This window comes from Castanea sativa, chromosome 1 (assembly GCF_040712315.1).
Source record: "Castanea sativa cultivar Marrone di Chiusa Pesio chromosome 1, ASM4071231v1".
NCBI lineage: Eukaryota > Viridiplantae > Streptophyta > Magnoliopsida > Fagales > Fagaceae > Castanea > Castanea sativa.
In genome coordinates, this window is record NC_134013.1 from 51,605,103 (window position 1) to 51,629,321 (window position 24,219).

General features: G+C 40.3%; 3 protein-coding genes across 4 annotated transcripts; 2 read left to right on the forward strand and 1 right to left on the reverse strand.

Annotated features, from left to right (window-relative positions):
• Nucleotides 1-11,679: 11,679 nt before the first annotated feature.
• On the forward strand, nucleotides 11,680-13,745 carry LOC142621735 (2-methylpropanoate--CoA ligase CCL4-like). Its single transcript, XM_075795086.1, has one exon. It carries the CDS (start codon nucleotides 11,787-11,789, stop codon nucleotides 13,461-13,463), a length of 1,677 nt encoding a protein of 558 aa, XP_075651201.1. The 5' UTR covers nucleotides 11,680-11,786; the 3' UTR covers nucleotides 13,464-13,745.
• A 2,815-nt stretch (nucleotides 13,746-16,560) lies between these two features.
• On the forward strand, nucleotides 16,561-20,177 carry LOC142612799 (small ribosomal subunit protein uS7-like). 2 transcript variants are annotated; one of them, XM_075784967.1, is made up of 5 exons: nucleotides 16,561-16,638; nucleotides 16,765-16,895; nucleotides 19,109-19,380; nucleotides 19,486-19,689; nucleotides 19,868-20,177. In XM_075784967.1, exons 2-5 carry the CDS (start codon nucleotides 16,782-16,784, stop codon nucleotides 19,920-19,922), a joined length of 645 nt encoding a protein of 214 aa, XP_075641082.1. In that variant the 5' UTR covers nucleotides 16,561-16,638; nucleotides 16,765-16,781; the 3' UTR covers nucleotides 19,923-20,177. The 2 variants fall into 2 exon arrangements, with proteins under 2 accessions (XP_075641082.1, XP_075641075.1); XM_075784960.1 differs by having other exon boundaries at nucleotides 16,575-16,663.
• Nucleotides 20,178-21,054: 877 nt separating this feature from the next.
• LOC142629339 (uncharacterized) lies at nucleotides 21,055-21,519 on the reverse strand. The gene has a single exon (XM_075803305.1). It carries the CDS (start codon nucleotides 21,517-21,519, stop codon nucleotides 21,055-21,057), a length of 465 nt encoding a protein of 154 aa, XP_075659420.1.
• Between the last annotated feature and the right edge of the window lie 2,700 nt (nucleotides 21,520-24,219).

The window sequence follows — 24,219 nt, forward strand, 5'->3', positions numbered from 1 at the left end:
ATGACTCCTTTTGAGCCGGAGTTGAGAAAGACCGAGGGCACTAGCACCTCTCAAAGATCCTCCTCCAACGGCTTAGGACTTAGCTTAGGGCTTCTCTTTTTCCATTCTTTTCGTTTTTTTTTTTTGAACTTATCTATTGTAATGTATATTCAATTTGATTAATAAAGAACAATTTCGTTTGCTTTTCACTTGGATTGTGTCTCGTTTTTACTCTATTCCTTTTATTGTACTTATTACAAAAGTTTCCCATTAAGTCATATCAAAAGTTTCTCGTAGTATAAAAATTTAACTCCAAGGATTGCACAATCGTAACTTCCACATAATCATGCGTATATTACTAAAGATTTAATACGAGGTGACATAGTTAACACGCTTGAACAATGCCTTGATAAAAAAGGAACGAGGACCTCATACAACGATTAAGCCTTTATAATGCATAACACTGTTTCTAGTAGGATGTAAGATCCGAGGACCATTCCTCACACAAATTCACTCAATACTTAAAGATATAAACCTTAAGATCCAAGTTAATAATCAATAAGGTATTAACATGCAGACACAATCAGAAGTTAACTTTAAGCAAAGTCATAGTCCGAAGACAAATCTTAAGCAATCTTTCGTTTAACTGTAAACGTTAGTTTTACCAAAGTAGGAGGTCCGAGGACCCGGCATAACTAAGCTTCTGTTTAACAAATGACAAGACATCAATTTCCACAAGGTTTGTGGTCCGAGGACCGTACTTAACCAATTTTCTGTTTGATTCTTTAAAACAATAACTTCACATGTTAATTTTCCCAAAGTAGGAGGTCCGAAGACCCGGCATAACTAAGGTTCTGTTTAACAAATGATAAGATATCAATTTCCACAAGGTTTGTGGTCCGAGGACCGTACTTAACCAATTTTCTGTTTGATTCTTTAGAACAGTAACTTCAAACGTTAATTTTCCCAAAGTAGGAGGTCCGAAGACCCGGCATAACTAAGGTTCTCTTTAACAAATGATAAGATATCAATTTCCACAAGGTTTGTGGTCCGAGGACTACACTTAACCAAGTTTCTGTTTGATTCTTTAAAACAATAACTTCACATGTTAATTTTCCCAAAGTAGGAGGTCCGAAGACCCGGCATAACTAAGGTTCTGTTTAACAAATGATAAGATATCAATTTCCACAAGGTTTGTGGTCCGAGGACTACACTTAACCAAGTTTCTGTTTGATTCTTTAGAACAAGAATCTTCAAACGTTAATTTTCCCAAAGTAGGAGGTCCGAAGACCCGCATAACTAAGGTTCTGTTTAACAAATGATAAGATATCAATTTCCACAAGGTTTGTGGTCCGAGGACTACACTTAACCAAGTTTCGTTTGATTCTTTAGAACAAGAACTAAACGTTAATTTTCCCAAAGTAGGAGGTCCGAAGACCCGGCATAACTAAGGTTCGTTTAACAAATGATAAGATATCAATTTCCACAAGGTTTCGTGGTCCGAGGACTACACTTAACCAAGTTTTCGTTTGATTCTTTAGAACAGTAACTTCAAACGTTAATTTTTCCAAAGTAGGAGGTCCGAAGACCCGCATAACTAAGGTCTCTGTTTAACAAATGATAATATATCAATTTCCACAAGGTTTGTGGTCCGAGGACTACACTTAACCAAGTTTCGTTTGATTCTTTAAAACAGAACTTCAAACGTTAATTTTCCCAAAGTAGGAGGTCTCGAAGACCCGCATAACTAAGGTTCTGTTTTTAACAAATGATAAGATATCAATTTCCACAAGGTTTGTGGTCCGAGGACTACACTTAACCAAGTTTCTGTTTGATTCTTTAGAACAGTAACTTCAAACGTTAATTTTCCCAAAGTAGGAGGTCCGAAGACCCGGCATAACTAAGGTTCTGTTTAACAAATGATAAGATATCAATTTCCACAAGGTTTGTGGTCCGAGGACTACACTTAACCAAGTTTCTGTTTGATTCTTTAAAACAATAACTTCAAACATGAGAGCCAGCCATAACTTTGAAACATTAATTGACGAAAGCTTATTTGATTAATAATAATACCTTCTAAGATTATTTACATTCCATGGACGTGGTACAACTCGTTCATCCAGGTCAACTAACCTATACGACCCTACGCCCCATTGAAACAATGCGGTAGGGGCCTTCCCGCCAGGTCCTAGCTTACCCCATGCCGGGTTCTTAGAAGTGCCTACAACTTTCCTTAATACAAGATCACCAAAGCAAAGTGGCCTTAGTTTCACGTGGGCATCATGTCCTTGTTTTAGCTTCGCCGATAATAAGCCATTTGGACCATAGCCGCAACACGCCGATCTTCAACTAAATCAAGATTGCCCTCTAGAACTTCCTTGTTATTCTCCTGGACTAAAAGAACTTGTCTTTAGAGTAGGAAATCCAGACTCCAATGGTATCACCGCCTCGGCTCCATAAGCCATAGAGAATGGCGTTTCTCCAGGGACTGCGCGGAGTGGTCCGATACGTCCACAGACATGAGGAGCTCTTCCACCCATCCGCCTTTCGCATCATCCAACCTCTTCGAGCCCATTGACAATGACCTTGTTAACCGCCTCGGCCCGTCCATTTCCTCGAGGATAAGCCGTGAGTATCCGTTTGTGATGCCCATGTCACTACAAGATCGCCTAAAGGCGTTGGCTGCGCCAAATTGAACGCCATTGTCCGAGATAAGAGTATGTGGCATACCAAATCTAGTAACAATATTCTTCCAAATAAACCTCTTGGAATCAACATCTCGGATATTGGCTAAGTGGCTCGGCCTTCGACCCATTTAGTGAAGTAGTCCGTCCCTACAAGCAGCCATCTTTGTTTCCAAAGTCGGCTCTCGGGAATGGCCCTACAATGTCCAAGCCCCATTGTGCGAAGGGCCAGTGGCTAGACAGAGGATTAAGAACCCCTCCAGGTTGGTGGATATTAGGGCGAACCTCCGACACCGATCACACTTTCCGGCATAATCCCGAGCCTCCTCTCCGCATATTAGGCCACCAATAACCCCGAGTCGTGGCTCTATGGGCTAAGGACCTTCCCCCGCATGACTCCCACAAATTCCTTCATGCAATTCCTCCAAAGAACGATTCTCGTTGATTCGGGGTGTACACACAACAAATACGGTCCCGAAAAGGATCGTTTGTATAGCTTCGATCCTCTCGGACAACCGAAGCGCGGCGCCTTTCGACGTACCTTTTCCGCTTCAACTTTGTCTTCGGGAAGGATGTCATTTTTGAGAAAAGATATGATCGAATCCATCCAACTAGGACCAGGCCTTATTAAATGGATGCGAGGTGCGTTAGCGCCTATAAGAGAAGGTTCTATCGCATCCTCAACGAGAATCACCCTTGGTAGACCTCGAGCCGAGGATGTGGCCAATGTGGCCAAAGAATGCATGAGTGTTTCCACTCCGTAGACATGAGCTAAGGCAAATGAGTCGAATTCGCCGCCGACGTTTAACCTGGGCCAAATATTCTTGCATTCGGGGTCTCTAGCCTCCATGGTCCCCATGACTTGGCCGACCACTAATTCGAGAGTCCGAGAACACATGGATTTCTTTGCCACCCATCTTATGTACCATTTGCATGCCTACCAAGACTGCTTCATACTCGGCCTCATTATTAGTAGCCGAGAAGGCCAATCTCAAAGATTTTTCAAAGACAATCCCTTCAGGGGACACTAGAACAAGCCCAACACCAGACCCTCTTTGATTAACAGCCCCATCCACGTGAACTCTCCAAACCGAGGGTGATACATCTGTGATCACACCAACTGATTTTCCACCCATGTGTGTTTCTTTTGAAGTTTCTTCTATAAATGGTTCGCAAACTCGCCACCAAATCCGCGAGGACCCGTCCCTTTCACCGATGTGCGAGGCCTGTATTTAACATCAAAGGCTCCCAAAATGGTTCCCCACTTCGCCACCTTGCCAGAATAATCAGCACTACGCAACACAGCCTTGAGAGGCAACTGGGTCAAAACAACCACAGTATGAGATTGGAAATAATGAGGAAGTTTGCGCGTGGCGTGGACTACAGCCAGAAGTGCTTTTTCCAAGGGCAAATAGCGCACCTCGGCTTCATTCAAGGACTTACTAACATAGTAGATCGGCCTCTGCACCCCATTTTCATTCCTTATAAGGACTAGACTCACCGCATGAATAGCCACGGACAGATAAGCGAATAACACCTCGTCCACCTCAGGGCGAGATAAAATGGGTGGCCGAGATAGATATTGCTTAAGCTGTTGGAAAGCTGACTCACAATCCTCGGTCCATTGAAATCCTTTCCACTTGTTCAGCAACTGAAAGAAAGGACGGCACCGGTCACTCGACCGAGAAATAAATCAGTTCAACGCAAGCAATCATTCCGGTCAATTTTTGAATATCTTTTGGGTTCCGAGGCGGCCGCAAATTACGAATAGCCTTAACCCGCACCGGGTTCACCTCTATGCCCCTATGAGTGATCATATACCCTAGGAACTTTCCGGATCCCACGCCAAAAGAACACTTGGAAGCGTTAAGGCGCAACTTATACTTCCTCGGCATTTGGAAGGTGTCGGCCAAATCACATGTGCGAAGGTACTGTCTTACTCTTCACCACCATATCATCCACGTATACTTCTATGGTTTTCCCCGATTGCTGTTCAAACATTCGGGTCATCATTCTTTGGTAAGTAGCCCCGCATTTTTTAACCCAAATGGCATGACCTTATAATGATAGTTCCCGGTTGGAGTAATGAAAGCGTTTTCTCCGATCCTCTAACGCTGCGGAATTTGGTGGTAACCCCGGAAGGCGTCCAAGAAACTCATCCGAGGATGTCCAACGTAGCATCTACCGGCCTGATCAATACGTGGCATTGGGAACGAATCTTTAGGACAGCCTTGTCTCGGATACCGCAAAATCTACACACACTCTCCACCTCGCCGTTCTTCTTCTTAACGACAACAAGATGAGCCAACCATTCAGGTAGAAAACTTTTCGATAGCCCCCGCCCTTTGAGTTTAAGAACCTCTTCCTTCACAGCCTCGAATGTTCTCGGGAAGATCGCCGAGGTGGCTGCCTCCTCGAACAATGGCCGGATTGACGTTTAAACGATGACAAATAAAGCTCGGATCCACGCCTGGAGCCTCATAAGGGTCCCACGCAAAGACATCTATATTGTCCTTTAGGAATTTTAACAACTCCATCTTTTCTTGGTATGGCAAAAGTATGCCAACTTGGAAGAATCTCTCTGGATCATCTGCTATTACAAACTTCTCTAACTCCTCGCAAACCGCCTCATCTTCTGTCGTCGCTCCAGGTGCCTCCGAGCCGTAATTGCTATGACTCCCGGATGGGCAAGGTTGATAACTCGATTTCTGACTGACGAAGTAATGCCGCCGATATGCATTGCCTGGCCACTACCTGGCTGCCGAGGATCTCCTCAACGTGTTCCCCCGAGGGGAATTTAACCTTAACGTGCAAGGTAGAGGAGACGGCTCCCAGAGCGTGCAGCCATGGTCTGGCGAGGATGGCTGTATATGGAGAGTACGCGTCAACCACAATGAAATCTACTTCCACTGTTTCTGTGCCAGATTGAACGGGTAAACGGATCTGTCCTTTTGGCACAACGGCTCTCCCTTCAAAGCTGATAAGGGGTGAGTCATAAGGAGTTAAATCTTCCAACTCCAACCTTAGCCCCTTAAATAGATCAGGGTACATGATATCTGCACCGCTGCCCTGATCTATCATCACCCTTCTCACATCATAGTTGCCTATTCTGAGGGTAACGACAAGAGCATCGTCATGGGGCTGGATAGTCCCTACCTTATCCTCCTCGGAGAAACCCAAGACAGGAAGGTGCTCCTTAATCTCTTCGGCCCGCTACCGACATCCTCGGCTTTGCGGATGAGAAACCGCCATAATCCTAGTGGGACCTCGAACCGGTCCTACCGGTGCGACGAAGATAACATTAATTGTTCCCAATGCCGGCCGAGATGAACCGTTCCTCTCGGTTGTTTGAACCAACTTGGCTTACTTGCCCAGTGGCCGACACAAGTGCCGCTTTAACTTTCCCTCACCGACGAGTTGCTCCAGATGGTTCCACAGTCCTACAGTTCTCGCAGTATGACCCACATCCCGATGGTACTCGACGTAAAAGGTTTTGATTTCTTCTCGCAGGTCCCCCGCCATCTTGCCGGCCATCTGAAAAGGGCTCTTTACGAACTTTTTCTAATAACCGATGCACCGTTCTCGGAACACGGTATTCTGACTGGGGTGTTGCCGAGCCGGATTGTCCGAAGTAATCCCTCCTCGGCTTGTTGTTGTGATATCCGTCCGACCCGAAATCCCTTCTCTCTGCGGGATAACCTTCTCCTTTCCTTTTCCTTGCCGCCGGTCTTCCTCTACCCTTTTATATTCGTCGATACGATCCATAAGGCGGCGTACGCCTTGCGGACGGGCTTTTTCGTCAAAGACTTTCTTAGGTCGTGATCGGTAGGGAGGCCTACCTTAAAGGTATTAAGCGCCACCTCATCAAAGTCGCCATCTATTTCATTAAACATCTCCCAATATCGTCGGAGTATGCTTTCAGTTGTCTCCCCCTCCTTCATGACCATGGATAAGCCGAATCCAATGGCCGAGGGACTCGCTACACGTGATGAAGCGCGAAGCAAATGCCCTAGTTAACTCCCCAAACGAGCCCACAGACCCCGATTCGAGACCGTTAAACCATCTCATAGCCACAGTCCCAAGTTTGGAGGGGAAGACTTTACACATCAAAGTCTCGTTATGGGAGTGCACTGCCATCCTTTGGTTGAAGTGGCTCACGTGTTCCACCGGACGTCCGGCCATTGTAGATGGTAAAGGTGGGCGGGTGAACCTTCTGGGAAGCCTTCCCCTCAATCCTCCGCGAAAACGGAGATTTAGAGAGTTGGTGCAACGCCACTCATGGTATCGTTGCCTAAGCCCCTAGAACGAAGCTTCTTACGTCTGCGAGTTGATTGGTCCTCCTCCTCGCCGGAGGATGTTGCGCTAGTGGGGGAATATGACCTTGAACTGTGGCCAACCCCCCTATCCTTATCTGAGGAAGAACTAGATGAGGACGGAGAAACCTTACGTTTAGCACGGCGTAACTTATTCTTCAAACGATTAATTTCCTCTCGCATGGATTTAGAGCCCTCATCGTGGGTAGTGCTACCTCCTCGAGTATGGCTATCCCCCGGGTATTCTGGTATGGACGCTTCCCTCACGATCCCTATGACGTTCAAGACGTTCGAAATGATCTTCCGTTGTGATCCTTGTGACTCTGCATGGTGAGAGCCTAAGCCCGCCATAATATCTCTACTACTTCCTACTAGATTTCCCACAGACGGCGCCAATTGTAAGTGCACAATTGCACCTCGGACCCAAGAACGATTGTGGGCTCAGCCCAATGAGCCTTAAACAATGAAAATTTGTAGAGAGTGGGCTTGAAACCCGGATTAGAAGTGAGTGAAGATTAAATGACAAACTAAAGATTGCCAAGTATTAGGAAACAAAGAAAGAGTAATGTAAATAGGTCTCCTCGGACGTAAGCCGAGAGTCGTTCTTATATTATCTCTCTCTCTTTGTCTTTTTTCTTTTTAGGTTACAAATGGCCTCGTCCTCTTTCTGCGTTCTAGGTCCTCCCTTAAATACTCTTCTTCTTAATACTTTATACACGTGTTGCCCCCAACTCCTCCCTTAGTATAGATATTTCTTTTCTTAGTGCCTTTGAACAGTAACTAGAAGTTTCCCTTCCACTGTTCAAGTGTCACCTCCCCATTAATGCGGCCAGGGTGGTAGGTGCAGGGTCTTTAATGTGGAGGTAGCAGCCTTTGTCTTTGTCATTTCTTCAACACTGGTGCTTCTGGGGCATTCAAGGGTTCACCCCTTTTAACCATTGGTCTTGACCGTGTCGTTCCCTAACCTGTACCATGAAGTCCCGGGTTCTCTGGTGTCAGTCCGAGGATAAGTTCACCCTCGGCTGAGTCCTCGGACCCTCGGCGCATGGGCCGACCCATAGTATTAACAACTTCCAAACCCAGGGTCAGGTCGGCCTTCCTTAACACGGCCCAAAAGGCCCACGTTCCCATCAGGATCTTTTTACCCCCCACACTATCCACCTAGCATGTAAATTATATGCCATATTTTTTTTATATAGATTTCCAAAGAATTTGTGGGCCAATCTGGCAATGCCCTACCTGATCACTTTAGTTTTATTTAGGCAAAAATATTATTTTGGTCCCTACATTTTGAGGTCATAGCCAATTTGGTCTATTCATTAATTCTGGCATCAATCAATTTGGTCTCTGCTATATATTTTAAAATTATAGTCAAATTTGTCCCTATTGTTAACTTGCAAACAGAAAATACCTACGTGGCAAACAATTTTGTACAATTTGCATATATAATATTAAAAAATTGGATGAAATCATTATGTGTCTAAGTTTTACTGGCCATGTCAGCCCTTAAGTGGCAAAAAAATACATATCATCTATAAAAAATAATTTTATTTTGGCGAAAATGTACTTTTGTTCCCTACTTTTGTTTTGGTCCTTAACTTAATTTCGCACCTACCCCAGTCTCTAAAAATGAAAAATCATGTCCACTTTGTTCCCTACCGTCAACCCACTAATAGAAAATTCATATGTGGCAGACGGAATGCATTGTTTGCATAGTAAATACTATTGTGGCTAATAAAATAAAATAAAAATTATTTGACATTTTTTTAAATGTCATGTCAGGATTTAACTTAATAAAAAAAGGCAGGTCAAAAAATAAAAAATTTAAAATAAACATTAATCTAATAAAAATAAATAATTTAATTAAAAATTTTAATAAAAAAGAAGTTTGAAGATAAAAAGCCGTGCACAATAAGCCCATTAACAAAAACTCTAGCATCAAATAATTAAAAAAAAAAACCATTTACAGAAATCTTGGTTCTCACATCCAAAGATCCAAATGGTCTGATCGATCTTCGTTTTCTTGGATTAAGATCTCTCTCTTTCGACATTCTCTATGGGATCTAGCTTTGATCTGGGTTTAGAGAAAGAGATAGGTTGAGATCAGTGGTAGTGGTTGTGAAGTGGTGGTTGGTCTGGTGGTGGGTGGGGGGGTGGATGTTTGGTTAGGTTTGTTGTTGGCGTGGGCTGCGGTGGCTTAATGTGTCCATTAGTGACTGATCGGTGGTAGTCGTGGTGATTGGTGGTCTGATCTGTTCATGTGGGTTTTAGATTGCAGGGTTGGTTGGTTGGTCTGATAAGGGATCATTGGTTGGGTTTAGTTTTTGGTGTGGGTTTCAGATGGAAATTTTTTGGGTTTGCTAGTTTTTTGCTTGGGAAGAATGTAAACTTCATGTTCTGAAAAGAAGAAATGAAAGCTCTTACGGAAAAAAAAAAAAAGTAAAAAAAGAATAAATTTAATTAGATTAATGTTTAAGTTTTTTTTTTTAATTTTCTAACCTGGTTTTTTAATATTAATTTAAATATTGATGTGGCATTTAAAAATGCCAAATATTTTTTTAGATAATATTTTAATGACCACGTCAGCAAGCAGGGCACTCTGTCAACCACGTATGATTTTTAGTTAGTGGGTTGATGGCAGGGACCAAAATGGACATGATTTTTTGATTTCAGGGACTGAGGTAGGCGCAAAATCAAGTTAGGGAAATAAATGAAAATATGCCCAAAATGTAGGGACCAAAAGTACATTTCGCCTTTTCTTTTCTTTACCATTTTTCCCATTTTTTCTTTTAATTTTCTTAATTTGATAGAATTTCAATTTTGTTTTATTGACATTGGCTTTTTTTCCTTTCTTATAATTTCTTCGTAACGAAATAGCAATTTAGTCGAACAATCTTAAATCAATATAGGTCACATTGTTTCTAACCCCAAAATCCTCCCCTAAAAAGAAAGCCCCAATGCAAATCCACAAAACCTAGATTCAAACTAAATCCATAAATTTCAAACAAAATCATCAAATTCAAAGTTTCAAACTAATCCAAAAAGAAAGATACTATGTCCACAACATTTTTACAACAAATCATAGGTGGTTAGTTGTTATTGGTTCAAATTTGAACCTAACACTAAGATTACTTTTTTGCCCCAACAATAATAACTAGTAACAATCTGCCACTTAGAATTTGTTGTAAAAATGTTGTGAAAATTTTGTGGACATATCATTTCTCAATCCCAAAATTCTCGCATACAAACCTAAATCCACCACAACCCCAACTCACCAACACCATCCTAAACCCAGACCCACCACAGAGCTCAATTCGTGGCCACAAACCCCAAAGAAAACTCGATCTAATTGATCCTCGACCCAATTGACTTGTATTTACTTGTCTCAAGCTTGATCAGCATGGATCCAACCTTAGATTGTTGCCACCTTGTGTAGCAATAGGAACTTGTGAGCTTGTCATCACACATGGATGTTGGTTATAGTGACAGAGATTGAGTACGAGGATTGGCTATGGTGTTGGAGTGAAAGCGATTGCTGTTGGCTTTGGCTTCTTCGGCTAAAGACTCGGTTTCCATGGTCTGATCAAGTCTGATGTGGTATTTTTTCCACATGGCGCCCACTTGGAAATCGAGTCTCTAAGACTCGATTTATAAGCCGACCCTTTACAAAGAATACCATTCTATGTTTAGGAATAAATAAATAAATAAATAAAAATTTTAAGATAAGATTAAAAACATCTCTCGGCCTCTCTCTTCTTTGGTCCCTCTGCTTCTCTCACATTAACAACCAACGGTGACCGCAACCACCGCAAAAACACCAACAACCACTGCATCCACACAAAACAAAACATCCACCAATCTCAATGCTACCATAAGCAACCCACAAACTCACTGATCGCAACCCACGAAAACCCATTCACTGCCAAAACACCAACAGCCACCGTGACAGACGAACCCCAAAATCCAACCCACCGTGATCGTCGCACACAGCCCAAACACCCATATATACCGCTGACCCAAAACACCCAACTTGCAGACCCACAGTCATGAACCCACAACCAACTAACCAACAGCCAAAATCAACTGCCGCCGCCTCCATAACAACCCTACCACCACCACCACCAAACTAGTGAATCGAGTCGACTCAGTAGTTGGGTTTCTACAGTTCGTAGTCGAAACCACCACCTATCCCCGTCGTTACCGCCACCTAGCAACCCAGCATCTTTGGTTTGTGCTCCTGAAAGAAGAGAGAGCAGACATAGTGAAAGAAGGGAGAGAGGACTGAGGTGAGGAGAGATGTCTGAATGATTGGGAGAAAAGAGACATAATTGTGCATTGATTTGTGTTGTACAGCTTGCTAGCACTAATAATGTTTGAATACTATTAAATGTAAAGTGTTTTATTTTGTTTGCTAGCACATACAAATTAATGTTTAAAGAATGAGCTTATAAATCGAGTCTTAGATACTTGATTTCCAGGTGGACGCTACGTGAAAAAACGTCACATCAAACGTGATCAGACCATGGAAACCGAGTCTTTGAGACTCGATTTATAGTTTCTAAATCGAGTCTTTTAAACTCGAGATGTTAGTAATATATATAGTTTAAAAACAGTACTTACTAATTATATTGTTTCACAAACAATATTAATTTCCAATTTTGGCCCAAAGTTCATCTTTATCTTCTTCACAAATAGCTATTTTTTAACCACAAAACATCCCCACTTTCAGGATATCAATATTATCACTAGAAGAAATACAGTCAGTGCGTTATCGCTCTAAAAAAATACGGACAGTAAGAGACGGAGAGTAATGGAAGAGTTGAGGCCAAGAAAAGCAAACTCATCGCCTCTAACCCCGCTAGGCTTTCTAGAAAGAGCAGCCACTGTGTACGGTGACTGCACTTCCGTCATCTACAACAGCACCACCTACACGTGGTCACAGACCCACCGTCGATGTCTCCAAGTAGCCTCATCAATCGCATCGCTCGGCATCAAGAGAGGCCACGTGGTGTCTGTCATAGCCCCCAACATCCCCGCCATGTACGAGCTCCACTTCGCTGTGCCCATGTCCGGTGCTATCCTCAACAACATCAACACACGCCTCGACGCCCGTACGATCTCCGTACTCCTCTGCCACAGCGAATCAAAACTCGTCTTCGTTGACCACCTGGCTTCCTCTCTCATCCTCCAAGCTCTCTCTCTCTTTCCACCCAATACTCAACGCCCTCAACTCGTCCTCATCACCGACGACGATGATGGTCGTGAAGCTCTCTCTTCCTCATCATCATCATCCACCGTTGATTTTTGCTGCGAGTACGAGGGTTTGGTGGAGAAAGGGGATCCTGAATTCAAGTGGGACCAAAATCCATTCTCGGAGTGGGACCCGATGATATTGAACTACACTTCGGGTACAACGTCTTCTCCGAAAGGCGTGGTCCACTGTCACAGAGGGATTTTCTTCATCACCGTTACTTCTGTGATAGATTGGGGTGTACCAAAGCAGCCTGTATATTTGTGGACCCTACCTATGTTCCACGCTAATGGATGGAGCTACCCGTGGGGAATGGCAGCCATGGGTGCGACCAATGTCTGCCTTCGCAAATTCGATGGACCAGTAATCTTTGATCTTATCAAAAAACATGGTGTGACTCACATGTGCGGTGCACCTGTGGTGCTGAACATGTTAACAAACTCACCCAACAATGAAAAGCTTCAAAGTCCAGTTCAGATTCTCACAGCTGGGGCTCCACCACCAGCTGCTGTGTTGTTCAGGACCGAGTCGTTGGGTTTTGTGGTGAGTCATGGCTACGGGTTGACTGAAACGGCAGGACTCGTTGTTTCGTGTGCGTGGAAACGAAAGTGGAATCATTTGCCGGCGAGTGAAAGAGCGAAGCTAAAATCTAGACAAGGAGTGAAGATTATTGGGATGACTGAAGTGGATGTTGTGGATGCTGAGTCAGGAGCGAGTGTGAAACGAGATGGGTTAACACTCGGTGAAGTTGTACTCAGAGGTGGGGCAGTGATGCTTGGTTATTTCAAAGATCCAGAGGGTACCTCTAAATGTATGAAAGAGAATGGTTGGTTTTACACTGGCGATGTGGGAGTTATGCATCCAGATGGGTATTTGGAGATCAAAGATAGATCCAAGGATGTGATCATAAGCGGTGGAGAGAATTTGAGCAGTGTGGAAGTTGAATCTGTGCTATACACACATCCAGCGATTAATGAAGCAGCTGTGGTGGCTCGGCCTGATGAGTTTTGGGGTGAGACACCATGTGCTTTTGTGAGCTTGAAGGAAAGGTTGAAATCGAAGCCGAGTGAGAAGGATATTATGGAGTTTTGTAGAGCTAAATTGCCGCACTATATGGTGCCTAAGACTGTGGTGTTTAAGGATGAACTGCCCAAGACTTCGACTGGGAAGATTCAGAAATTTGCGCTCAGAGACATTGCCAAGGCCATGGGCTCCTCAAGGGTGAGTCGGATGTAGAGTTAAGTTGAGTTGGCTCGGTAGAGTTTAGTCAACAACTCGTGACGTAAGGATATTGATTATTAATTTGGCTAAGATTTTCTCTAGAGTATAGATATTAGTGATTAAGATTTAAGACCCATTCGATCCTCAAAAAAAAAAAAAAAAAAGATTTAAGAAAATTGGGGCTTTGTCTTCCACATTTTATGCAGAAAGCTATAAATGATAGTTACTTTCGTAGCCGTGTACGAATGTCTTTTATATCAAAATCACAATAGTTAATACATGATAGTTACTTTCGTAGCCGTGTATGTATGAATGTCTTATATATCAAAATCACAATCATCATCTCTGGTAATGTTATCGACAAATGATTTTACATTTTTTTTCAGCTTTGGATCTTGCAGTGGTCCCTTCCGCAAGTGGTGTAGTAACGTGCCTCAATTCTCATTCGTGAGTGAAATTAAATTTCTTGCAAAACGGCCGAAAATCAAACCTCGTGGAAGGAATATGCCATGATTTTCCTCCAAGCTCCAAAGCAAATTCCAACCACAAAATACTTTGTTTCCATCTTATCTTCTAACGTCAGTTTGCAATATGTTGAGCTTATCTTCCTCCAATTATTTAGAATTAGAATGGCTTCATCTATAATATTTTTATAACAAATTATAAGTGGTTAATTGTTATTGGTTCAAATTTAAATCTACTACTAATATTACTTTTTTGCTGAAACAATAACAATCAGTAACATATGGATTATGCATCAATAATGTTCTTTTATTTATTTGTTTGTTTAGTGTTATAATATTTAAAAGTGGTATATAAATAATCCTACGTATTTTTTTTCCTAAAGAAAGAGGTAATGTAACACGGAATAATGTTTAAAAATGAGATATAAATAGTGTTCTTCTATTAGGCCATATGAAGAAGATAAAAGAAAAAAACTTAAAACTTAGAAACAGTAAGAGGGCGTTTGGATTCACGTCCAGCCCACGTCCACGTTTTGGAGACTTTTTTTTTTTTTTTTTTTTTTAAGCAGCCGCACATATTGACTTTTAGCTATGAACAGTACACAAAATTACTGTTCATGGATCCCACAAATTTCACTTTTCATCAACTTTTTCATTAAAAATGGGTCCCACAATACTATTCACACATTTAAAAATTATTTTGCTACAGTGTTTTCAGTTTTCAGTTTTCAATTTCAGCAAAATAAGTTCTATCCAAACAGACCCTAAATCACTATTTTAACATGTTTTTTAATTCAAAATTATTTAACTAAAAGATATGGTGGTATTTTAGAGAGTTTAAGGATTTGTGAAGATATTTTAGTATGAAAAATGTTGAAAACCAATAGGGAATCTTGTTATTAATAGTATAGAAATAAGTATAAATACCTTCTCAAGGAAAAAAAAGAAGAAGAATTAAGTATAAATAATTCATTTAAAAACTTATGGAAAAAAAACTTTGAAATGGAAATAATTGAAATAAATTATGGGTCATGCTAACGAATGCCTTTAGGGCATTGGTTAACAATTCATTTTAGGAAAATTTTAATAATATTTTTATGGGAAATAAAAAAAGCTGTCAAAATATTAATTGCTTTATATCATTTTTCCATAAATTTTTTTTTTAAAATGGATTATTAACCAATGCCCTTAGGGCATTCGTTAGCATTTGTAAGGACCAAAAATCACGTAAAAGACTTAACAACAACAACAACAGCGTTTAATGACTAAAGGTCCTAAAACAACGAATTTGTAGAGAGGGTAGCAACAACAAAATTTTTGACGTCTTGTCTCCCTCCATTTCTGTGTCTCTCCTCTCTTATCTATACTTTTTGCCCTTACTATCTCAGCCCTACACCTCTCATCTACTCAACCCCCTTTACTGACACTTGTCCATTCCCTTGTAGTCAGTAATAGAGAAAAGCTTTAGCTCTGTGTTTTGTACTGTTCAGGTAATTTCTACATTAATACAACGGATAAAGCTGATACTCCCTATTTAATGCGGCCAGAATGGTTGGTGCAGAACATTCAATGCAACGTTCATAGTTATCCAACCCCAACCCAGATATTTGCAATATATCACATACATCATCAATCTATCTTTCGTTCTTTGCCAAGCCATCCCACTTCATCCTCAGGACTTTGACTTTTATTCTCCTCTACTCCTTATGCCTTCCAGTATGTCTCGGGTCTTTAGATCTTTGGGTCCTCGTATCTTCGAGTCCTCACAGCATTTTTCATAAATTATTTAGTGTGTAAAAACATAATGATATTTTTAAAAACATTGAAATGGATATTTCTCTTTCATTCTTACATTAGTTTGGATTTGGATGAGTTTATTTTCATCAACTTATTTACTTTGTAAAAACATAATGATATTTTTAAAAACATTATACACCCTCTTCTAGGACAAAATTAAACTCAACCAAATAGCTCATTATTATACATCCTCTTCTAGGTTGAGTTTTGATCCCCCAAATTTAAAAGTTAGATTCAGTCCTAAAAATTTGAAAATATGCCCACGCTAGTAAGTAGTAACGATTTAGGCTATCTTTGATCTATATACCCCAATCCAACCCGATCTTCTCAAATTGAAAAATTCTCGACTTAATATAACACGACCCGAGATATCTATAAAAGCCAAGTTTATCCAACCTATTGGGTTCGTTTTTGTTGAGTTGGGTAATTAAGTTTAGGCAATTTTGTGAGACCTAATAAAGAAAAAAGGATTTTCATACAACTATTTAAGCCCATTATTCAATAAATGCTTATAATTTACACAATCAAGCCTATATTCCCACTTCATATAAGTAATGCTCAAAATACCCAAATAAATCAAAATAATAAAGTTGATTTGAGCTTTCACACTCAAAAAAAAAAAAAATCAAATCAAATCATCAACAAATTTTTTTTTTTAATATAAATTTTAAAACCCAACACAATTACCGTCATCCCTTAAAAACCCAATCCAGATTCTAAGTTGGGTTGGGTTCTTGTATTGAATGCACAAACATACCTCTCACATTGAAGGAAGCAGAATGGGTTGGGCTGGACCCGGTATAATCCATAATGTTAGGCCCGGGTCTTAGGTTAAAGTAGGGTTTCTTCTCATCTCATCACTTCCGCATTGCAAACCTCTCATCGTTGCCGCCTGCTGTGAGACTGTGACTCTCTCTCTCTGTCTCTCTGTCTCTCTCTCTCTCTCTCAAACAGGTGAGTTTCTTCGTTCTCTCTCTCTCTACATACACACCAGTATAGCCATGAATCTCTTTCTAAAGCTTTTTATGTTTTAATACTGTATTTGATGTGTATAGAAAAACAAACAAAAAAAATGGCGGATGTTGTGGTTGCTCAACCAGCTCCTGAGAAGCCTATCACCCAAGATGCAATTCTACCCCACAACGATGTCAAGCTCTTCAATCGCTGGACCTTTGAGGACGTTCAGGTTTTGTTTGTTTTTTTTTAATCGTACTTTGTTTCTTGATTCGTTGAAGTTTGTTTCTCAGATTTGAGCTGCCTGTGTACAATTGCACTTGTTGTTTGGTTCTAATGATGCAATAACTGTATTTCACTTTAAATTGGCTAGATTTTCACCGTATTATTTATATACTATGATGGGTGTTGAAAGTTTTAATGTATTGCTAGTTTTTGAGGGTCTCATGTAATGGTGTTTTGCTAAGCATATTATTAGCTTTATTTGCCTCTACAAGTGTAAAAACTTGTAGATCGTTCGGTCTCTGGTCACACTTGATGTCTTATTTTTGCCTATTCACTATCTTCCTACTGTGAAATATGAAATTTGCCATTTCTTTCATCCTTTGCATGAGTGTAAAGAGAATACCAAGGGTTGAAAGTGAGTCTTCACACCAGTGCGCTTAATAGCAATCCCAGACACGATTCGTGTTTATTCTTTTCTTTTATCTTTCTTGTAATGTGTGCTATGAAATATATTTTTAGTACATAGTAAATTATCAAAAGAAAACAAAATTAAGTTGGGTAGGGAGATTTGAACTCTCGATGTTTTTATTGAAAACACCAGGAAATGGCATTTGATCCAGAGGTCATTGTATATAATTTATGATTCACCTCTCACCGATTTGTTTGTGCGTATACTGTTGTTCAGTATCTTTAAATTTTGTTTTTATGATTTGGTATGTTATGTTATACCTTTTGGCTGAAATTCTCCTTCTTAATTGAAAGAAAAGGCCCACCTATTTTGTGACCCTTGTGTTTGATAAGCGACCGGAGGTCAGCTTGAAATTGGGCTTGAGAGGGTTTGTTTCCCAATTTGGTCTTTACATAATGTATGTTTGGCCATAACTCAAATTTGGTCATTTTATATGGTCTGCAGTTTTTCTTTTTTTCTTTTGGTATCTATAATGTTTGAAAATAAGGAAAATCCTATCAAATCTGTGTGCCGTGCCCTCTTTTTTGCTGATGACATTGGGAAAAGTAATATAATATGGTCTGCAGTTTTTCTTTTTTTCTTTTGGTATCTATAATGTTTGAAAATAAGGAAAATCCTATCAAATCTGTTTGCCGTGCCCTCTTTTTTTATGATGACATTGGGAAAAGTAATATAATGTGGTTGCAAGCCACAAAAATTAGGAACTTAGTCCTTTGTGTGGTACTAAAAAGAGCCACTAGAGCTCAGGTCTATCAACCCAAAAATCATTGGACTTCATTCAGAAAGTAAATTTTCATATTTTCTTGGATTTTGATGTGATTCTGTTTTTTGTGGTGGATTTCACTAGATGTCCATTAATTTCCAATGATACCTGTGTCTTCCTTTATGCTGCTCAGCAATTGCCCTGCATCCTCCCTGTGTTGTGTGCTTTGATTATCATGTCACCCGCTCCCCCCAGATTTTGCATGATCTTGATGTTTTTAAGCTGTACATGGGTACAAGTACTGATGAAACATTGAAACACGTGTTGAAGAATGTTTTTTATTTATTTATTTTTTCAGTTTTGTTCCAACAAGAAAAATCAAATTATGGATCACTATTCAGTTGAATTTTATTAGTAGGATTAAGTACTCTATCAATGATTTGATTCCAAACAGACTTGCAATCTTTAGAAAATAGCAATTCTGGCTGACCCGCCTGCCTTTTCTGTGGTAACAGCTAAAATCTCTATTAAGTGTTTTTTTAAAATCTGATTGACAGTCATTGTTTTCAAAACAATGCTTGGGTGATTCGCTGACAATTAGAAACAACTGTACTGCCCATGTACTGATTTGACTTGTTACTTAGAATTGTAGGTTATCGAGAGAGGATTTATGCCTGGACTGTCAAATTATGGAATGAAATTAGGAAAATTGATTAAACTTATTGATAGTTAAATTTTTGAAAATGCATTGGCATCACTGGCAATTCTCTGGGTTGCACTGCTGTTGCTGTGGTTATTCTCTTGGTGTTAAAAGTCGGTCCTATTTTGTAGGTTACTTTTTTTGTTGATCTTATAACACAATTCCTGTAATATTTTACTGAATACCTGAGTTCCTTGGTGTGCTGTCATAGACGGATATTGTTCTGTCAAAATATGTAATTGTATCTTGGTAATGGAACAAATGAGTGATGGTAATGCTGGTCATTCAAATCATTCAGTGGAATCTCAGCTAATGCTTTCTATTGATCTTATATTATATGCTTTGTAGGTTAGTGACATATCTTTGAGTGATTACGTAGGCGTGGTTGCTGCCAAGCATGCAACCTATGTCCCACATACATCTGGGAGGTACTCAGTCAAGCGTTTCAGGAAAGCCCAGTGCCCAATTGTGGAGAGGCTTACAAACTCTCTGATGATGCATGGGCGAAATAATGGGAAAAAGTTGATGGCAGTGAGGATTATAAAGCATGCAATGGAGATTATTCACTTGCTGACAGACCTTAATCCCATCCAAGTTATTGTTGATGCTGTAGTCAATAGGTATACAAACGAGAATGAAGCAATTTATTTGGTCCAGATTGTGATCTTTTTATAGTTTCTGGCATTATATTCTGTATTTACTTTTTAGTACTTTTGTTATATCAGTGGACCAAGGGAAGATGCTACTCGTATTGGCTCTGCTGGAGTTGTCAGGCGTCAGGCTGTGGATATTTCTCCACTTCGACGTGTGAATCAGGCTATCTATCTCCTTACTACAGGTGCTCGTGAATCTGCTTTTAGGAACATCAAGACAATTGCAGAATGTTTGGCTGATGAACTTATTAATGCTGCAAAGGGATCATCAAACAGGTAACTGAGAACTAGATGATCAGTCTTTACTCATACATCTAATGATATCCTGGGGGATTTATCACTATCTGCAGTGTTGTAGAATATCTCTTGTTTTGTTGCTTTCCTGATATTCCTCACCATATTTTCGTATGTTTATGTTTTTAATCACTGATGGTTTTGATCACTCATGTTTCAGTTATGCCATTAAAAAGAAGGATGAGATTGAGAGAGTTGCGAAGGCAAACCGATGAGGGTTGGTTGGAGTAATTTCCATGACACAGGAAGAGAGTTTTCATGTCACTTTAGAACTTTCTTTGTTAATTTTCCTTGTTTCTTTAGTTTATTCATGGGTACGTTTTGTATCCATGGTGGTTTTGTGTGCTGAATTCCAGTAATTTATCAGGATTGTTATCTATTGCTATTTTGAACTTTTTGGTCAATCGGATTATTAAAACTTATATTATTATTGAATATGTCAATGGGAATCGCATGGTATGTTTTTTTTAGTACTTTTTTTTTTCATTGGTCGTTTCCCATTATTTATTTGATTTTGCATGGTATCACGTGTAGGTTATGTGACCATTAATATGTTAAAATTAAAGCTTAAATGAGTAATGCGACTAACCATAAAGTTTGGTTAAAAATATGCTTTTTTATCAATAAAATTATAATGGACCAGCTCATATCATTGAGAAATATGCATATCATACAATCTTTGCCTTTAATGACAAATTAACACGTTTGCAGATATTTTCTTGTTTCCTCTCTCTGTCCTCTTTCCTCAAAATTAATTTTTGCTTTCAAAGATATTTATCAAAGAGAGGCCCTCTGGCAAAGTTCTTAAAAGTGTTTTATCTTCTTAATAAAGCTGAAAATTTACTTTAATATTAATTTGTTGCTCTTTTGAGACTCATAAGCTTTGATTGAAGTATGGTGGGTGAAGCAAAAGTAACGTGTTGTGAAGGCTTGATGGCAAGGCTTGTAGCAGGTTTAGGGTATCCTTAAGATCTGATTTTGCTTTTTTGGATATCAGGATGTCGGTTTTGTTACGATTCGGGTACTTTGTTGCCCAAGCTTATCAAAAAAATTTGTTGACTAAACTTGATTTAATAAATCTTTTGGGTGAGATGTGAGAACTGTAGGGGACCGTGTTTGCTTGCGGATTTCATGTTTTCAATAGTTTTTATTTTTTTATTTTTATTTATAGGAAATACTTCTCTTTATTGAAAACAAATCAGCGAGTTACATTTCTGTCATGCAGACAAGCATGCTCTATCGGGCGAGGACATTCCTCTATCCATGCAACATAATCCTCAACGTTTTTTCATGTTGAGCTAATAAGTGAGCAGGGACATTTCCCTATCTTTTAGTGTGAGTAACCTTTCACTGCCTAAAGTGCGACATTTGGTTCATCACCCCGTCAAGCACGTTCATGACTGAAGAGGGCGGTGAACCCAATCCTTGTAGAGCATTACAAACCAACAGTGAGTCACTCTCAAACTCTGCCTCTCTGATACCAACATCTTTTGCAAAATCAACTCCAGCTTCCAAGGCTTTAGCTTCCGCTTCTATCGCACCCAAAGTACACTTCCATTTCTTGCTCAATGCAGCGATCACCTCCCCTGCGCCGTCCCTGATTATCACTCCTGCCCCTGCCTGCTTAGTATTCGAGAAGACCGCGCCATCTAAGTTTACTTTATAGTAACCTTGAGTTGGAGGTCTCCAAGAAATCGGAAATACTGGTTCGGCCTGATGCTCTGTTTTTCCTTCATTTGCAGCTCGGAACTCCTCCACCAGGTGCATGGCATTCCTCAGCACTGTCCGACCTGCCCTTCCCTTTATTCCCATCCGAAGATCATTTCGGTTCTTCCATTTACCCCAACAGACTGTGATGAACTGCTCCAACTGCCCAGGCCGATATTGATCGCACCTCTGTAAATTCGTAACCACGTCCAAGAAACTCTAATGCGACGAGATATCAAACGGTAAGGCAAACTTACTATTTTTCCAAACTTCTTTAGCATGGGCACAGGTCCACAATAAATGACAGATCGTTTCCTCCTCCTGCCCACAGAGGTCGCATGTACCTTTGGGATGATTCTCCGCTGGGCTAAATTGGATTTTGTAGCTAGGATACCACGGCCTGCCTTCCAAGCAAAGTGTTTTATTTTCGGTGGGGTTTTCATTTGCCATATGGTCTTCCAAATCTTCCTCCTGGCTGACCTGTCTGAGCAATCTGCCCTGGTATCATGTGAGCTATCTTCCTGCGCTAATGCATAAGTGCTTTTAACAGAAAACTTCCCACTCCTATTTTCAGCCCATATCAGTCTGTCATGCGTGCTGCTCGAGCTCAAAGGGAAGATCCAAGAGCAATACTTTTGCTCAACTCAAACAGCGAGTGGCTAATAAGGTCTCAGGTTGGAAGGAAAAAATATTAGCGCCCGCCGGGAAGGAAGTTCTAATTAAATTCGTAGCTCAAGCCATACCCTCATATACCATGAGTTGTTTCCTGCTACCTAGGAATCTGTGTGATGAGCTGACTAGGATTATCAAACAATTCTGGTGGGGACATACGGGGAATGAGAATAAAATTGCATGGTTGAACTAGGATATGATATGCAAGCCAAAAGACAGAGGAGGCCTGGGATTTCGTGAGCTACGAAGCTTTAATTTGGCCTCTTGGCCAAACAGGGGTGGAGGCTTCAAACAAACTCCAATTCCCTATTCAGCCGAGTTTATAAAGCCAAGTATTTCCCACATTGCAGCTTTGCCGAGGCAAAAATAGGCCAGAATCCGTCCTATGCATGGAGAAGCTTAATGGCGGCGCAATGTATAATCCAAAGAGGTATGAGGTGGCAGGTAGGGGATGGAAAGAAGATACGGGTGTGGCATGACAAGTGGGTTCCCAGACCTTCAACATACAAGGTGATCACAACAGAAAAACCGCAATACTTAGATGCTCTGGTTACTGAGCTCATAAACAGAGTAACCAATGAGTGGAATAAAGACAAGCTGGAGAGTTGGTTTCTGGACAAAATGGGCAATTAGCCATATTTATGGAAGAATATAGTTAGTAGGCACTATTTGAGAAGTATATATAATAGTAACATCTCGACTCTTAGAGAGTCGATTTTGAGTTTATAAATCGACACTTATATACTCGATTTCCATGGTTTGATCACATCTGATGTGGCGATTTTCCACGTGGCGGCCACCTGGAAATCGAGTTTCTAAGAGTCGATTTATATATCGACTCTTAAATACTCGGTTTACATGTGACGTGTACAACACATGGAAGCTACCTGAAGTGAGTTGATCCACCTGGAAATCGAGTCTTTGAGACTCGATTTCTAATAGGGGTTTTTCAAAATTAACCTAAGTCCAGCCTCTCGCACAGACCAGACCTCTCTCTCGCGCCTCTCTCCACTCTCTATCACTCACCCTCTCACTCTCGCAGACCTCTCGCGGCTCTTCACTCTCTGTCACTCACTCTCCCTCTCGCGCCTCTCTCCACCTTCTCACTCGCAGCTCTCACGGCTCTCCACCCTGTCACGGCTCTCCACCCTCTCACTCGCCCCCTGAGCTGTCACTCGGCCTGCCATAGTCTCCACTCTCAAGCACTCTCTCCACTCTCACTCAGTTGTCAGGTATGTTTTTCTTAAGTGTGTGATTTTTTTATGTGGGTTAGTGGTTTTTGTTCGAAAGTTTTTTTTGGTTCCTTTTCTTTTTGTTAATAATTTGTGAATGCAGGGATTTTTTTTTTCTTTTGGGTTGGTGTGAGTGATTTGTATAAACAAAAAGCAGGTAGATTCTATTTGAACAGATGAAATGTACAGCACTGAAATTAACTTTAGTGAATAAACCAATTTAACGTAATAATAATGTATGAATTTCTGAATGGTACCAGTGTGGTTTTACTCGTGTAACTTTAGTGTTAGTGTGGAATCTGCTTCGAATTTGATGTCTCGATCAATTTTGTGATTGTCACTTAGAGTAATTGAGGGATGAATAGATTTTAGTCCAATGAAGGAGAACTGTTGATATAGGTTTCGTTAACATTTAAGTGTGGATTAGCAGAAAATGGATAAAAAAGGCAGAATAAGAAGGAGGACTGGTAGAAAAGAAATGTGCGATCACACCGCTAAGAAGAATTGAAGTCACACATTGATTATCAAATGTTCATTAGCTTCGAAAGAGATGAAATTATCACATGGAATTTAGCATTTGTATGAGTTTCAATCATCCCATATACAAACAACTGCAAGCCATAAATTAAGACTTAAATTAGGAGTCATGAAATCATTATGTATATAGAAAATAACAGTCTTTTCTTAGCTATTACTATAGCAAGTTTCTGCCATGTGATAGCTGGATAAAGTTGTTACTTAACTTCTACTATAACAAGTTTCTGCCTTGTGATACTTTGATGTAGTCTTGGTGAATTATTGAATCCTAATAATTATGAGGCATATGGCTCAAAGTCCATGTTGTGGCTTTTAAGCCTATCACATGTCTATATAGAGATGCTATTCTGAATACTTTTGTTGG

Bases quoted from the DNA above. Each gene is read 5' to 3' on its own strand.
- LOC142629339 (XM_075803305.1), bottom strand. From the start codon at position 21,519: ATGGGAATAAAGGGAAGGGCAGGTCGGACAGTGCTGAGGAATGCCATG.
- LOC142612799 (XM_075784967.1), top strand. From the start codon at position 16,782: ATGGCGGATGTTGTGGTTGCTCAACCAGCTCCTGAGAAGCCTATCACC. The intron at 16,896-19,108 runs GTTTTGTTTGTT...TATGCTTTGTAG, and splicing joins GGACCTTTGAGGACGTTCAG to GTTAGTGACATATCTTTGAG. The intron at 19,381-19,485 runs GTATACAAACGA...TTGTTATATCAG, and splicing joins GTTGATGCTGTAGTCAATAG to TGGACCAAGGGAAGATGCTA.
- LOC142621735 (XM_075795086.1), top strand. From the start codon at position 11,787: ATGGAAGAGTTGAGGCCAAGAAAAGCAAACTCATCGCCTCTAACCCCG.